This window comes from Sturnus vulgaris, chromosome 6 (assembly GCF_052056855.1).
Source record: "Sturnus vulgaris isolate bStuVul1 chromosome 6, bStuVul1.hap1, whole genome shotgun sequence".
NCBI lineage: Eukaryota > Metazoa > Chordata > Aves > Passeriformes > Sturnidae > Sturnus > Sturnus vulgaris.
The window spans coordinates 9,666,408-9,682,547 of NC_142248.1; the positions used below are offsets into that span (position 1 = coordinate 9,666,408).

Genomic DNA, 16,140 nt, shown 5'->3' on the forward strand with positions numbered 1-16,140 from the left:
AGCTTAAGAGGATGGCAGCTGACTGAACACCCTTTTGATTCTAAGGAAACAACCCCAGAGCTGTTTGTTAACACCTCCCTTTTGGATGGGGAGGAAAACCCTTCCCTCAGTGTGGCTTGGAGTAGCGTTACTCAGTAACGCTCATGCTGTGACAGCAAATCTAAGATGTGGTGTAGGGATTGCATATCCTTAGAAACTATTACTGAAAAGTTACATTTGCTGCAGTTAAGTGTGTTCTCAAAGCCTGCTGAAATGAATTGCTCAGTCCCAAAAGGCTTTGGTGCTGATGCTCACGCCCGTGGGGAGAATGGGGATACAGTCCAGTGGCTGATGTGCTATGAGGAGATTGCTTTGTGATCTTTTTCCCCTTGAACTGCAGCTCCTGGAATTTAGCTTCATTCCTGAAAAATCTCCCTTTTCTGCTTGTAATGTCTTGTATCTGTGCCCTCTTTCTCTCTCCCTCGTCTAGAGCTGTCCTGTAACTTGGACTCTTCTTCCTTTACCTGCTTGCTAGTGATTGCTGCAGACCTGAGTTAACAGAGCAAGTGTAGAGCAGCAGCTCCAGAGCTGACAGAAAACGGAGCCTGATCTCAATCAGAGAGCTGAGATTTCTGTGCTGCTGAATACAGGCAATTTATATCTTGTAGTAGTTTTAATAAAAAAAATAAAGCCAACAAAAACTACAATCCCCCTCCTCCTTATTTAGCAAGCTGGGACAGAAGCATCTCTCAGGGTGAGCAGAGTTAATCTTCATCATTTGCAGGATTGACTGACAACCTGGAGGATGATAATGTGTGATTTTTTTTTTTCCTGATGAGCGGGGGAAGAGAGTAGAAATTGCAGTTTCTCTGCTAATTGTACTTTAGATGTCATTTGTGACAATTTCATATTGTCTAGACAGAGATAGTGGAGCAATTGCTTCCATAGAGCCTAGTGTTAGCCTGTTATATATCTGGATAGCAAAAATGGGGGATGTGGGAGAGGAGGAGGTTGCTGTAAGCTGTAAGAAAGGATTCAGGAGTCAAGTATGATCTGCTGAAATGTTTCAAAAGGAGGTGCAAGCAATATGCATTTCTGTTGTCTCTTTTCATGCTTCTCTGTTGGAAACTTAAATGTTTAGTGGCTAGCAGTTTACTGCAACAGAGCCATTTCTCTTGATCCGTGGACTATGTTTGTCTTCCTTAGCAGAATTGCTCCCAACCTTACATTTACTGTGGTAGGATATTGGACTACCTTACACTTTGAGTTTACTGAAAACAAATAGTCTGTGTCTCTTTTGAGATTTCAAGTGCCAGAAGCTATTGAGTGTAACACCTAAGACATGGCAGAGTGCAGCATGACTTGCTTTAAGAATATTCATCTGCACCTTCCTGAGGGACAGTAGGTTACATTCTCAGTGACACAGATGAGACACTTTGATGATTATAGCAATGTATCTATTATTGAGCCCATTTGCCAGTACTAAATGCATTTGGATTTGCAACTTTGGGTCTCAAGGGCTAAGTCTAGAATGAGTTAGTTAAAAGGGATTTTATTTGTGCTTAGTACTCTGCTTCAGTACAGTTATTGTTATTCTCTGGAGCATTAAGCACAGAGATGGTCTGTCTGGATCTCACGAGATTGCTTGTTGCCTTGTTTTGGATTTTTTGCCTGTTATGTGTATTTATATCCTTCTGTTCATTGCTCTGTGATCTGAGAGGGCACAGTTGCAGGATAATTAACATCTACTAATCAGACTTAAAATCAGCTCTAGCTTTTAGCAGTTACTATTAACTGAATTAATTATCTTTATCCACATGATCTGAGTGTGGCCCCAGTATGTGGCCTGTGTGCCTCAGTGTGAGGCAGTGCAGGAGTTGGACTTGGTCTTGGCAGGCTTGGAAGGCTCTGCTGGAAAGGCCATCTTAACTGAGACCATTCAACTTGGACAGTGCAAGCTCAGAGAAGGTTCTGGGAAACGTATTTAACAGTGTTTGTAATCCTGTTCCTCACAACCCAGTAATGACTGGTCTTCCAAGGGAGCCCTTCTGGTGAAGATGTTCCTGCTGCAGCAGCTTCTGTTGCTGCATGGGATGGAGTTGAAGCCTGTTAAACAGGACTATTGAAGCCCACAGGAAGTCTCTTTACCTGGACACTTGGCCATCCTGTGGCTCAGGCAACTGTTGGTTACTAAAGTAACCTGTATCTGTTCTCATCTGAGGTGCCAAGTACCTGCTATAGCAAGACTCTTCAAATATTTATTTCAAGGATCTGTTGCAGTGTAGTGGTGAGAATTATAGATTCCCAATAGTGCTGTCCCCAAGCCAAGCAAGGGGTCTCCTGACAGACCCACACCAAGTTACAGTGATGTGTGCCCTGCTCTCCTGCACCCTTGTGGTGTCCTCTGCTTAGTATAGATTTTGATTTCTTTCAGCATAGCTGCTGGATGCTTTCTGAATATGATCCCTCAAAGTCTATAATCATCTTAGGCAGTTGCCAGTTTTTCCAAAGGTGAGAAGAGAAATATGGGTGGAGAATATCAGGAGACTTCTTTCTAGCAGGGCTTGCTAGGTTGTGCAGCACGTACTCGTCATCTTCCCTTGTGGCTTTGATTTTACTGTGTCACTTAGCCAACAGATGCTGAAAGGCTGGGAAAGAAGGTGGGATGTGTAGTGTGTAGGCACCAAGACTTTTGATAGGGGTGAGTTTGAGGGCTATTTGTGTGTACACGTTATTGGAACACCGTAGGCATTGCTCACATTAGGAGGAACTGCTGTTTCTAGGGTTGTGACCTTGCCAGAATCTGCATGGTCTCTAAGCTCTTTCCCCTTAAGTCCAGTGATCATGCAGGATGTTCCAGTAGGGTGGCAGCCTTGGCATATCCAGGTTGCTTGCAAAATACTGTTTTTGGAGCAGCTTAGAAAAGCAGTTTTCTCAAAAGCATGTTGGTATTGCAGTGGCAGTAACCTAGTCTCTGAACTCTGAGCCAGTGGTTTAGAAGTGACCAGCTACCTGAGTAGGAAGAATATCCCTTTGCTGATTTTAATCTGTCTACCTTTCCCCTAGAAGGAATTAAAGCAGTTTATATGTAATGCAAGTAATAGGTTTACCTGTATACCTCACAGGTATGGGACTTCAGGTATACCTTGTAAAGCTGTAGCACTGTTCATTCTGGATTGGGTGCTTTTTTGCACATATTGATATGTAATTGGAGCAGAAGGAAGAGTTTGGTAAGCCAGGATTGAAATGTAATGAATTTTTGGGTAGCCAGGGGATTAATAATATCTAGCAGTATTGAATGTTAGAGCTTTTGACTCAATCTAGGAACCAGGGGAATTAATTAAACTCAAAGTTTAGAGATTTAATAACTGTTCTTGAATGATGCAAATAGTTGCCAAACAACTGTGCTAGAAAGGACAGGATTTCTTGCCTTATGCATAGTCCCAGTGCTTTGCAGCAAGTACTGAGTTTCTCAGGCTGACACACAATTTTCCAGCTGGGAAACTGAAGCAATCTTTCACTGTTTTCTGTATTCCATATCTATAATGTAAAATTGAAGTAAATTTTTTTTTAATTGTTGGAAGACAGTAAAAATTGTTCTTGAGATCCTGATGGGTGGGCTGCTGCTAGGAAAAAAAATGTCTCATATGCAATTCTGCTGTCTTTATGTGGCTAGAAATGGGAGGTTGGGTGTGAATTTTATCTGGTCCTTCTTCTTGCTTCCTGTGTTGATACTTGCTGTCCTGCACTGCAAAGGCACTGTTATTATTACTATTACTATTATTACTATTATTATTATTATTATTAGTGTGGGGTTAAGACTGAAAGATTCAAATCTTTCTCAACAGCTGTGTGTATGACTGAACAGAACAGATGTGGTGCTGGACCTCTTTGACTTTCAAACCACAATCACTTTCATTAAGTTGCAGACTGGAAAACAAAATTTAGTGGGAGTTCTGAGGTAGAAAGACTTGAAAGAGAACTCAGCAATCTTATAAACTGTGAGATTTTTTTTTCCAATTTCTGTACCTACCCCAAATTATCCCTTGTGTTAACCTAATGTCTGCAACTGGCCACGAGTCAGTCTTCAAACAGTGCTCTGGTTTATGGCAGAAGATAGGACAGAGGTGCATGTAGAAGCCAGGGTGGGGGACATGTTCCTGCTACATACTTTGGATTCTGCTACCTTCATGACTCAGTCTCACTTCTTGTGTATTCAGGCTGTCTGGCTGCATTTGCATACATTTACTTCTTGAGTGAATGTTTGGTATCTCACCCTGTGGCTGATTACAATACAGAGGAAAAGAACATTTTTATTTTTTGTAGTTGAAAACCTCTCTTTCAGAGCCTTGAGACTTAAGATTCCAGATCTTACAATGAATAGACATCAGTGATGCCCTTAAAGTCCACGTGCTACTATGTATTCTTTGTCCCCTGCTCCCTGGCCCTTTCCAGGCGTAGCCACCTTTGAGTAGGTAGGAATTTGACAGATGGCCAATGCAGTGGTAGTGTTTATGGACCTGACACATTGGGATGCGTTGTCTCCAGAGAAGTGACATCTACATCTTTCTCTTGGAACTTGGAAGCAGATATGGGACCACTCCTCTTCCTTACCTGAGGTGTTCTTTCTCCTGTGCAGTGAGAACATAAAACTTTGAATACGTGTGTGGTGAAAACACTTCTGCCATCAGCGAGTGGTTCAGTATGTTGCAGAATTCTCTGCACTAGTGATAGAAATAGTCTTAAGAGGTTTCAGAAAGTAGGTCATATATAGGAGGGATGTTCCTGAATGGTCTTTGACGTTGTAATTTGTTTTTCCTTTCTAGGAGGTTGCTGGAGTCTTCCCTCATTTCATTATCTCGCTATGATGGAGCAGGATCCCGGGAACATCCAATCTACCCAGATCCAGCCAGGTAAGACCCAAATGCAGTCTAAAGGCATTTAAGTTCTATATGCAAAAGCATAACTTCAGTATAACTCACTGAAACCTCTGACAATGGTTCTAATATTTGGTTCTAATATTCTTAATGACTTGTCATGGGGAAAGAGAGCAAAACAAGTGAGCAGATGCTGTTAAGTCTGGGGGGAAATGAGGAAAACAGGAAGGAATTACTTTTGAAGTAAACACATAAGAATCCATGAAATTATTTGGTTTGAAGAACACTAGGTGGCAAACAGGTCCAACAGTAAATGAGCTGTATCAATATATTAAAAATCTCTTTTGAAGAAAAATGAGTTAAAAAACAAATAGTCTATTCAGGAGAAAGAACGAATGCAGTAAAGGCAATTAGGAGCTGGTGTGAGCAGAAAATGTGCTTGGAAGCATGAATTGTCTCCATAAATGTATCTGTACACGAGAGAGTATAGCCAGAAGGGTATGTATACTTAACTAAGAACAAAATACTGACAATTATTTTTGAAGAGTCATGAATCATTGACATTAGACATAGAAACACCTGTAGTGCTGCTTAATCTTCAAAAGAGGTGGGAGTGTTTCAGAGGACTAGAAAAAGCAAATGTGGCAGTTATCGAAAATGGAAAGAAATGATCTTTGCAGTTTCTATTTAGTGTATTAAAAAAGCCACAGATGGGATAATGTGACCTAAAGACTCTGTCAGAAGAAATGATAGAATCGTGAACAGCAAGCAGCTTTGGAAACTTTCAAAGAATAAATCATGACAAATAAGCTTTCTTTAGATGGGTTTAGGAAAGCTATGAATGAGGAAATTCAGGAAGTGTAAAATATATCTGATTTAGCCTTTTGGAGAACCTCTTGCATAGCTGTGTGAATTGAAGGCTACTAGGATTTATCATAAAGGAGAGTACAGGAATATCACTGAAAATTAAATCTTGAGTTGCTGAAATAGGTTTGTTGTTGTGTGAGGTTGAGGGAGGGCAGCTTACTTTATTTTCTTCATCATTAACCAGAAAATCTGCGTTTTTATACAGATAATACTCTGAAATAAAAGGCTGTGTTGCAAACTGACCAGATAGTATAATTGTGTTGGGAAATAACTCCTTGCAAACTGTCTCTGTAGATAAAGCCTTGTAGAGGTGAAATCTTATATTTGGCTCTTTTCCATTTATCATGAAGAAAGTTGCCTTGTAAAGATAATTCAAAGGATTAGGAATGATGTAAACAAATTGCAGTGAAGTAAAAGTAAGGTGGTGTGTGCTGCCTGTCTGTAAGATCCTTGGGAAACCAACCTAGGTGACTGCTGAAGGTCTTGGTAATTGCATATCAGAAATGCTGATAAATGTAAAAGCTTCTAAATGGCAGTTGGTAAAATGGCAGGTAAAGGGTTTGGTTTACCTGGAAAGATGAAAATTATATTCTACAAATGGTAATTTAAGGCTATTACTACATTCAAGTTAATTTTGAGTACCAAAAGTTGCTATATTGCTGGAAGTGCACCATTCCTTGTTTCTGGAATGCCTTGTCCAAAGCAGGCAGATTGATAGAGCAGATATTTTAAGAACTGATTCCAACTCTCTGGGAGCTGCCTTTTAAAAAAGAAAAGGAGGTCTTGCCTGGGTATCTGAATTTTTTTCCTCCTTTTGTCAGATGTCTGCTATGATGAAGCTCAATGAAATATATGAAAAGGGATCAATGCCTGAGACGTTTCCTAGCATAAGGGGCATGGCCAAAAATATTTTTCTACTTGAAGCCATTTTAGAACTGATACAATGCTTTTCATGTGACAGTGCAAGTGATTTTAAGTTGTGGTAGAAGCTATAGTAGCTTGAGTTTATAAGGAGCTTTGGAAGAAAAGTCCAGTTTCAAAACTCTTCTAAGGGGGTTAATTTGTTCCAGTGAGTATCACTGTCCTTTTCAGAGGATGAGCTTCATAGAGGTGTGATCAGTACCAGCTGCAAGTTTGAGTGGGATAGGATTAGAATCTTCCTCCATAAACCTTACTGGTGTGCTGGATTAATAGGATATTTTTAACTGTCCCTTTAACTAGTTAGAAATTTGGAAAGTGATTAAAAGGAGTGCTACTGCATTTTGAAGGGCTTTTTGTAACATCCTAAGTTCTGAGTATAAAGCCATGTCTTGGAGAAATTAAGTAACAATGTGGAAAAGTGGAACAAGCACATGGTGGAAAGGTGAAATAAACATATCTATATCTATTAATAAACATCTATGTATGTGTCTCTGTGTTTATGTGTTTTAAAATATATGTATTAAATATATGTACTTCCTTAAGATCAAACTGTCTCCAATGGAGCCTTTTTTTTAAAGAGTACATAAACTACATGATCTGAAAAATTTATTTTTGAGAGCCTGTGTATATGTTAGTTTTGTTTCTGCATTTACTGTCTGTACTGGTGCTATATTTGAATAACCTGGGTCAGCAGTGAGGCAGAGAGAATATTTTTTTAGCGTTCCCTCAGATTTAGAATGAATGTTTTGATGTAGACTGCAGCAGTATTTCTCAGTGGCCTTGCTGAACTTCACTAAGGTCAGCTTGGCTGTTCTGTCATTCTCCACAGTTTCCATATGTACTAGGCTCAGAAAATAATCTGCAGAAGAATCAGATTAAGCTGTCATCAAAGAACACCTATAGTAATATTTTTTTTTAAATAGAAATACTCAATAAGAATTACATATGCTCCTAGATTGCACGTATAAAGCATCACAGGGTGTTTGTTGGATATATCTCTAGGAAAAAAAACCTAAGCAGTTAGAAAGTATTTTATCCTTTACACCTTTCTTGTGATGTCTTTGGAGATCTTTTTCATAGTGTATTCAGTGTACACACCATGTGCTGTCAGGAAGCTGAATCTGACATCTTGTCATTGGTTATGGCCACTCTTTATTGCCTACTCTTTTTTCTAACAAGCATCACCATGTTTTCTCTTCTGCTTTCCTGCATAATTTTAGAAGACTGCTGAACTCCTTCTTCATATTCTTATGTAAAGTTCTCCTTTGGTATGATATTAGGAAAAAAAAGTTTCAGTGGTTATACTGCTGGACTGCTGAGACCACTGTTCATGTTTTCCAGTATTTGCCTTGTTTCCTTTTCCTCTTTTTTTTCTTTCTGTACATGTTATGCTGTAGATTTATTTTTAGGTGTGCACAAATGCTTTGGCTTATGGAAAAGCCCAGAGAAGAGAACAGCTTCTCATTTATTAATGGGCATCTGTAATGCCTTGCTTTTTTATATTTGACCTATTAAGTCTTTTGGAGAGTAGAGGGAAGTGATGTGTTTGTTCAGCAAAGCCTTCTTTATGTAAGCATGAACAGGTTTAACTCATTAAACAATGCATAAAAGATTCAGGAGGAATCAAGCTGAGTGTGTTGTTCCTCTTACCCTTTTGATGCTTATCAGCTTAAGTTTTTACACCTCTGAACCTGTAGTCTGTCTCCCAGACTTGTCCTCCCCCGAATTAGAATTCAAGTCTAACCAAATAAGGCTAATGAAATGATAAATCCAGCGTCTGACGTGTCTGGATTTTAACACTTGAGTAAGTGTGTCACAGAAAAAATGTGCGAGGAGCTGTGGATATACACAGGGTAAGAAAAGAGAGTAATACTAATGTGTGATAGCTGATGGAAACAAATGCTAGGTTATGCATGAGAGAGAATTAAGAGTTAATTACAGAGGAAAGATTTCCTTTTAGGTGGGATGCAAGGCTTTTAAAGCTCCACTTAACATATACCTTGTGGATCTGATGAAATTGCCACTATGTAAAATCCTTACCATTTAGATTACAAAGTTAAAGATGTGAAACCTTTTTTTTTTCCTGCTTGATATTCCGTGGTACTCACTAAGTACCATCAAAACAACAGCACCTTCCTTCGATGTTTATTTGAACAGTGCTGCTGTTTGGCACTGCAGGCAGAGTTCACATTGGGACTGGGCTTGGTTCTTACAAAGTGATGCTTGCTGAGCTTACTTGACTGAACTGGTAATAAATGAATCAGTGAGCTCAAGAGAGTCCTGAGAAGCAAATTTCTCTGTTCTGTGGATGAGCTTTTTGTCTGTAGGTACTGTGTGGTGCTTCTGTTTGCAAAGGGGATCACGTGGGAATATAGCATATAAAGGGAAAATTACTTTTCCTTGCTTTCTTTATTTACTTTACCTTACAGATAAAATGCAAACAGTCAATCTTGTGATAGGCTGTTAGTGGCCTGGCACTTGGAGTTCAGAAGGAAAAATAGGACTGCCTGTCATTCTGTACTTATGTAACGAGTATTTATGTATCTTTTTCTTGCTCAGGTTGTCTCCTGCTGCATATTATGCTCAGAGGATGATCCAGTATCTTTCCCGGAGGGACAGTATTCGACAGCGCTCTATGCGATATCAGCAAAACCGTCTGCGCTCTTCCTCCTCCTCTGCTTCCACTTCAGACAGCTCAAACCCATCTGTGGAGGGAAATGATCTGGAATTTGAAGATTTTGAGTAAGTGTGTGTGCTGCCTAGCTCTCTTGCTTGTGTCTGTTGTCAGCACAGGACTGCTTTCTGGTACCCTACTGTTTATCAATCAAAGACACCTTAGGCTTCTTGTAGGAATAGGTTAAATAATCCAATCAATAATTCGAGTATTGATTGCTAGAAATTGGTCTTGTCATTTCTGTTGTGAAAATTAAGGATGTTGTAGGCTACCTTCAACACATTAGGGTATCTCAACCACATTTAGAAGGCTGGTTAAGTAATGAAAATTAGGATATTTTTCTCCATTGGAACAGATAGGGAACCAGGAGTTTACTAAAGTTGTCAAATCTTGAGACAGAACAAGAGTCACTAAGAGACTTTGCAAGACTTAGTTCTTTGGTCTAAGGCTATAGGAGACAGACAAACATACCCTGTTGCTTTTTCTTGCCCTATCTCTGTAGCTTTGTCAAATTAGCTGATGTTCTTGGGATTAGGTTTGTTTGGTTTGGTATTTTTTTAAAATTTGGTGATTGTGAATCTTTGTTAAGGCTTGGTTTCTTGTAAGGAGATAAAAAGGCCTCTTGTGTCAAAAAGTGAGGAATAGATCTGCATCCAAACCTTAGAAGAATATTCCTGTTAGCCACTGTATTTCTTTCTGAGTGGTTCTGCTGACAAACTTTTCTCCAGCATTTGCTTTTGAACTTCCAGTGATACCCAGTGTAAGCCCAGGAAAAAACTTATTGCAAACACTAATAAATGGAAGAGTATAGTAGTGTATTCTTTAGATGGCATGTAGACCAAAAGCTCAGGAATTTAGATTAAAATTCATTTTAGCAGCAAAGAGAATATAACCTTTCTAGCCTGTCTTCAGTAATTTCCTTTTAAATAGGGGATTTTCACTGGGTAGCCATAAGTATTTCACTGAATTTTCCCCCATTTGTGTATGCTGCAGTTAAAACATAGGATAATTCTGAACATGATTGTAGAAGTAGTCTGTGGTTATAGTGTACTAGGGAGGTGTGTTTGAGGGGAGCTGTGAACTCCTCAAAAAATCTGAGTTGTTATGTTGCAGCTGCCAGCAAAGGATGCTATCAACTTCCCTGCTATTTTAATTTGCAATTCACTTGCTGCAGTGGCACATGCTTGAGATGACATGTTGTTAAAGATCCATGACCTTTGTGTCAGGGTGAAGTCCCTTTATGAAGGACACTAGTCACACTAGCTATTCCTAAAAGCAAGACTCTAATCCTTTTCTAACTTTTAAGTGGTAGTAGGCGACTTTTTTCTTAGAAAGTTGATCTGTGAAGGTGTCATTTCATGCTCCAGCAATTGAGTATTCTGAAGTACAGGGTGAGAGAATGTCTTTCCCTCTCATTGTGGCTTTGTTTGTGTAAAATGTAAATGAGGGCAGATAAGCTATTAGGCAGTGACTGTTCTGCATTTTCTCCAGCATCTTTGTGGTCTGGAAGAGCAGAAATATGCTGGCTGCTGGGTCTGTTTTTGTGAAGTGTGTTGGAAGCCTAGACCTTACTATTTCCATTATTGCGTTTTATTTGTCTAGGGCAACTTGTTCTGCTGGAGAAGTAAAAAATGGTATGTTCTTCCTTCACAGAGGCAGGCAAATGCCTGTAGAGAAGTGTGTTCCCCTGCAGATAATGTTCACACAGTAAGAGCACCCAGTCAGGGAAGCAATTCAATCAGCCATACTAAGGTTGTCTTTCATTTCATACTGAGCAAAAAGAAGTGTTTATTCCTGTGCAGTGCCTGAATTTGTTGGTTGAATATTTCATATCAAATTCTGGTCTGTGCATTCAAGACCTGCTGTCTTTTTGCTTTTCTGCTTCATTATTTCTCTTGGCTGATTAAAGAGGGCTGCTGTGCAGGGGTCCTTAGAGCTGGAACTTCTCGTGACTCGTTTGATTTCTTCTGCTGAGACTTCACAATTAAATGTCTTACAGAGTTCTTCTCCTTTTGGCTCTTGTATCTCTCTTTCCTTGCTTGTTCACCTGTACAGTCATGTATTGCTTCGTGGACGATTTTTCTTGCTGTGGTTTAGATACTCTGATTTCACTGTGTCTCCAGTTTTGCTATAGGGAAGGGTGTTGCTGCTGTGTCTAGCTGTCTGCAGCTTATGCTTTTCTCATAAACAGGGAACTTTTTTTTCCATAAATACCAGAAAATTACCTTGGTACTTCATCTTTCTAATTTGGCTAATATAATTGGTAAATAATCTCTTTTGGTTTCCCAGAGATTAGGAGAAAGATGTAAGTGACATTAAACATCAATTGGTTTTACTATGCATAGAGCACTGGGCAAAGAGTAAACCCTGTGCTTGTGCAGGATGCCTGGGAGACAAGCCTTCCTCTGCTTTCATGTTTTGTGGGATTCAGAGGGTTTTTTTCCTACTCAAAAATTAATTTTGTCTTTTTTCAGTTTTGTTTACCTAATGGCCTAGTAAGGGGCATGAAAAACTTGACCTATGCACTGTTTGTGTGCTTATGGCCTCTAAATTTAAGTTAAAGCCTCTCCTGTTTCTCAGTCAAGGGTGAATTCATTCATAAATACATGTAGTTTGTGATGGCTATAGAAGTAGTGTTCGTTTAAGAATCTGAAGTAGTGTTTTTTATGGGTGTTAGTAATATCCTTCTTTTACACCAGCATTTCTGGACAGGAGAGGAGGAGGAAGACACACTATACCTGTGTTTTTTGATCTAATAAGCTGTTCTCTCTCTACATGTGCTCCCTGTGTTTAACCTGTCACTGTTGTCATCTTAATGCTTATTGAATGCAACTGTCAACTGTAAACTTAGTCATATCTACATAAAAGCATTTAATACAGTTTGTAATATATATATGCAGATTGTAATATTAGGTTATTACCAGATAGATTGATATGAGTGGGTTTTAAAGTTAGCTTTAGTAGAATTGTAAGGTAAAATGAAAAGGCTTCCCGACTTGTGGAATAGGAATCTCTGAATGAAGAATGACGTCACTTTAGTCTTCCAGCATAACTGGTAAGAATAGGTTCTTTATAGACAAGTTATACATGTTGAACTTTCTAATTTCAAGATCTTACTTGAATGCCTTATGTTGCATCACATAGTAAATTTAGATTTTTAAAGCACAACTATTTTGAGTTTTTCAAGAATTTTGATTTGGTCTCTTCTATAGACTTCCTTTAGTCTAGAACAGCTCTCTGATGTTGAAGACTGTGGGTGATGCTTCTAGGACTCCTTGGATAGTGCAATCTCATTTCTTTCATTTGTAATTCTGAATTGTTACTATAGTCAGAATGTGAAGGTGTTTCCGTAGGTGAATTTGGCCATCTATGTCCCTTTTTGTCTGCAGTAACTATGGGAATATACAGGTTTGTTTCATCTGTCAGACTGAAAAGCAGATACATAGGACAGTGCACCAGCCCTGAAAGCCTGTGTCAAACCCTTCACTACAGTTCAAAAAAGGCTTTCAAGCTAAGGCTAAAGGTGTGACTGTGGCTGACTCCTCTGTCTACTTCTAAGAGTGGGCTGCCTGACAGAATATAGATATAAAGGAGCTTGGCGATTACTCATTTCATGTCTCCAGCTTTTCCCTGTTCTGTTTTATCCTTTCTCCTTCCTCGTTAGGAGGGTTTATGCTGGCATAGATTCATCAGTTGTGCATTGTCACAGGCTAGGTAGGTCTTTATTGTGTCTCTATAACAAGATGGGCTTTAACTCAAAGGCCTGAAGTCTTATTTTAGTGATTCATCTGTTTAATTTTTTCTGAGACACTACAAGCATCCAGACAGAAAATATGAGAACTGTAGGCACTGTTTTACTGAGACCCTAATGGACCTTCTAGTTTTGTTGGAAGCAGGCTCTTGCTTTGCAAAGATGATTAATCACTTAAGGAAAGATTACAAAATTCAGTGTGATGTTATTTGGCTTTATTTGTCACTTTAAAATCCTTTTGTTTAAGGCATGTTCTGGACCAAGAGTTGTGGTTTCTCAGAGGGATGTCTTGCAAGGGTCTGCTCCTAAGTGCATAAGATACATGAGTATCTGTCACACTTGCCTCCTGCTGGTTTTGGTTACTTTATAGACACTGTCTTGGCAAGAAGTGCCAAATCTAAATTCTTCCAACAGTCTCTCGTCTTGAAAGGTTCTAAGATCGAAACCTGCCAGCCAACTGCCACTGTATGAAAGCTGCAAGTCTTATTTCCGGTGTCTTGTATGTAATTTTCATTCATTTTGGAGAATAGTGTGGCAGATTCTTTTTGGCCTCTTCTATAGGTGAAATGTTTGTTTTGGGAGTCTGGTGTGTGCTCCACTTCAAGCTGGCATTCTGGTTTAACTTTTTGTATTAAGAAGAAAAGTGCATATCTGATTAGACATTTGTGTGAGATATCCAGGAAATCACCCTTCTTTTGGAAAGTCTTCATTTAAAGTATATTTTGTTGTTAACTTCTTTAGGAACCTTGACTGGGGCACTGATACTTGACAATATGAATTAGTAACTGTCTGGATGCAGTCGTGTCTGAACTAACATTATGCAGTGGGAAAGAAAAGGGAAGACAATGGCTGTGGCAGTGTGGTTGCTCAGTAGTGGGTATTTGGGTAGTAGGTTTGGTTGTGGGTTCTGTTCTCTGTATGGTTCCTCGGGTGGAATGGTAGAAGTGAGATTCAAGCAGGGATTTGTGTGTCATGGTGAGAATAAGCATGTGGTTTGCTTTGATACCTGGGACAGAAAGATTTTGGAAGTTTGAGTGAAGGGAGAGGTTGGAGATTGCCAGTTACTGAAATAACTTCTTTCTTACCCTTGTGATGGAGTCCATGCATGTGTTTAAATCCAGTCTCTGCCTTTTTAGTCTGACTCTGTATCACTGTTTGCTAGAGACACAGTGCAGTGGGGGCAGGACTAACCTGCAGCAGTGCAATCAATTTACTGTGCACTTTCTGACTTCCCTTAGAACACCAGCCACTAAGAGCACATGGGTAGAACTTGGACTCTTTGTAAAGTCCTGGTCTTTGCTGCTCTCCTTCACAGCTGTCCACCGTGCACTCATGTATTTCAGAGTGGTTTTGTTCCTTTCTGATAACCTTCAATTTCTGCAAAAGAAACCTCTTCAAATAGTAGCTATGTTTTCTTGGCAGGAGAAAGGAGAAATTTGAATGATTAAAGCTTTTTTGTGACACTTTAAATAAGTATAGAGCTTTTGATCTGCAGCTCCAGAATGCTGAGACAAGCTCTGTCATTGTGGAGAGAGAAGCATGAGGAATCCCAGAGGTAAAGTAAGAGATTTATTCTGTTAGGGGTGTTTAGGTTAGGGTGACACCTTAACCTTGAATGAATGGAATGCCAAGTGTTAAGCTGTCATGGGACATAGTGAAGGTGGATAAGAGAGATGACTTGATCATGGTAGCCTTTTGTTATAGAGGTAGTGGTATTGAAACCAAACTACAAAATTTCTAAAAGCAATTAGGCTGGGGTTTTTCATTTTTCTCCTTGCCATCCAGATGTTTACATCTGAAGTTAACAAAAGACATATAGGAGATGTGAGAATCTCAATAGGCTCTTCATGTCACTCAAGCACGGATGGAAATGGATTTTTAGGATCCATGACAGTCAGTATACTGCAGAAAATGTAGCTTTTTTTCCTGGACATCTTAGATGGGACAGTTTGTTATCTGTCTTTCTTGAGCATCTACAAATAATGTTCTTGCTAGCAATTTGCTATTTGAGTTCACATAAAGAAGGATTGCTATTTGTTTCAAGTATCTGCCTTTGTTTCTTTCTTCACAGAGCTCCTTTATCTGGTTTTGTGTTTTTTTTCATCTGCCTTTGTTTCTTGCCTCATATGGCACTGCATCATTGTTTTTGATGAAGATGGGCCTTTTCAAAACTGGCTTTCAAAGAAGATGCAAATATGTGTAACTTGGTGGTCACTTTCTGGGTTTTTTTCTTCTCTGCTAGACTTTTCTGAGGCAGTTACTGCTGAGATGTCGCTTGGAGATACCCAGCAACTTATGTTAACTATATTCATCATCTTAAACACAGTTTCAGGCTAAGAAAGTTACATTTGCTGGATGAATGGGAGTGATACTGAATCTACTCTTAGAACTTAATTTTTCAAGGATTACTTAGTGTTAGCTAGTCTTATGATCTACTCATAGTAGCCTGCAGCTTCACTTTCCCCGTTCTTTTAATCTTGTCTTTTGTGACAGTCTTTTATATTACCTTTATCTTGGTCATAATGTCTACTAATGCTGCATCGATGCAGTGAACAGGCAATAAGTGTTTCCTTGCAGCAGTACTGTAGGGTTTTGCTGACCTCTCCAGCATAATGTTGCTTTACCATGAAGTCACATTCCAGCAAGGCAAGTGTCTTCATATCAGGGTGGTGAAAGAACATGTGCCTTTAGAAAGGTGGCAGCTGCCTGAAAAGCTCTCATCATGCTCCATACTGCTGCTTGCCTGAGTCCATAGAAACAGTTTTGATGTCAAGATGGTACTTCTGAGTTTTTCTGCCAAATCTATACCCTGCCCATTGTTTTCCTTTTGCTTTTATTTTGTGTCTGTGCAACTCAGAAGTCAAACTAGGTCACCTGTAGGTGAAGTCCAGTGTTAATGAGAGTAATTAGGAAGGAAGCTGTTACTGGTTTGTTGCTGGCCATACGAAGGAAGTAGTGGTCTGTGTTCTTGAAGCCCATAGGTCTAACAGATCAGCATTGATTGTGGAGTCATGATTTCAATTATGTTTCCTTTGGAAGCATAACAGTGCAATATATTTTTTTTAAAAAGA

General features: G+C 39.3%; 1 protein-coding gene across 5 annotated transcripts in view; it reads left to right on the forward strand.

The window, feature by feature from the left end:
* The window catches only part of AMBRA1 (autophagy and beclin 1 regulator 1), a 128,206-nt gene that overhangs the window by 27,515 nt on the left and 84,551 nt on the right, over positions 1-16,140 (forward strand). For all 5 annotated transcript variants that reach the window (XM_088166884.1, XM_014881837.2, XM_088166885.1 and 2 more), the window contains 2 exons: positions 4,806-4,892; positions 9,204-9,386. In XM_088166884.1, the coding sequence (XP_088023010.1) occupies positions 4,806-4,892; positions 9,204-9,386 (270 nt within the window). The remainder of the gene's footprint in view (positions 1-4,805; positions 4,893-9,203; positions 9,387-16,140) is intronic.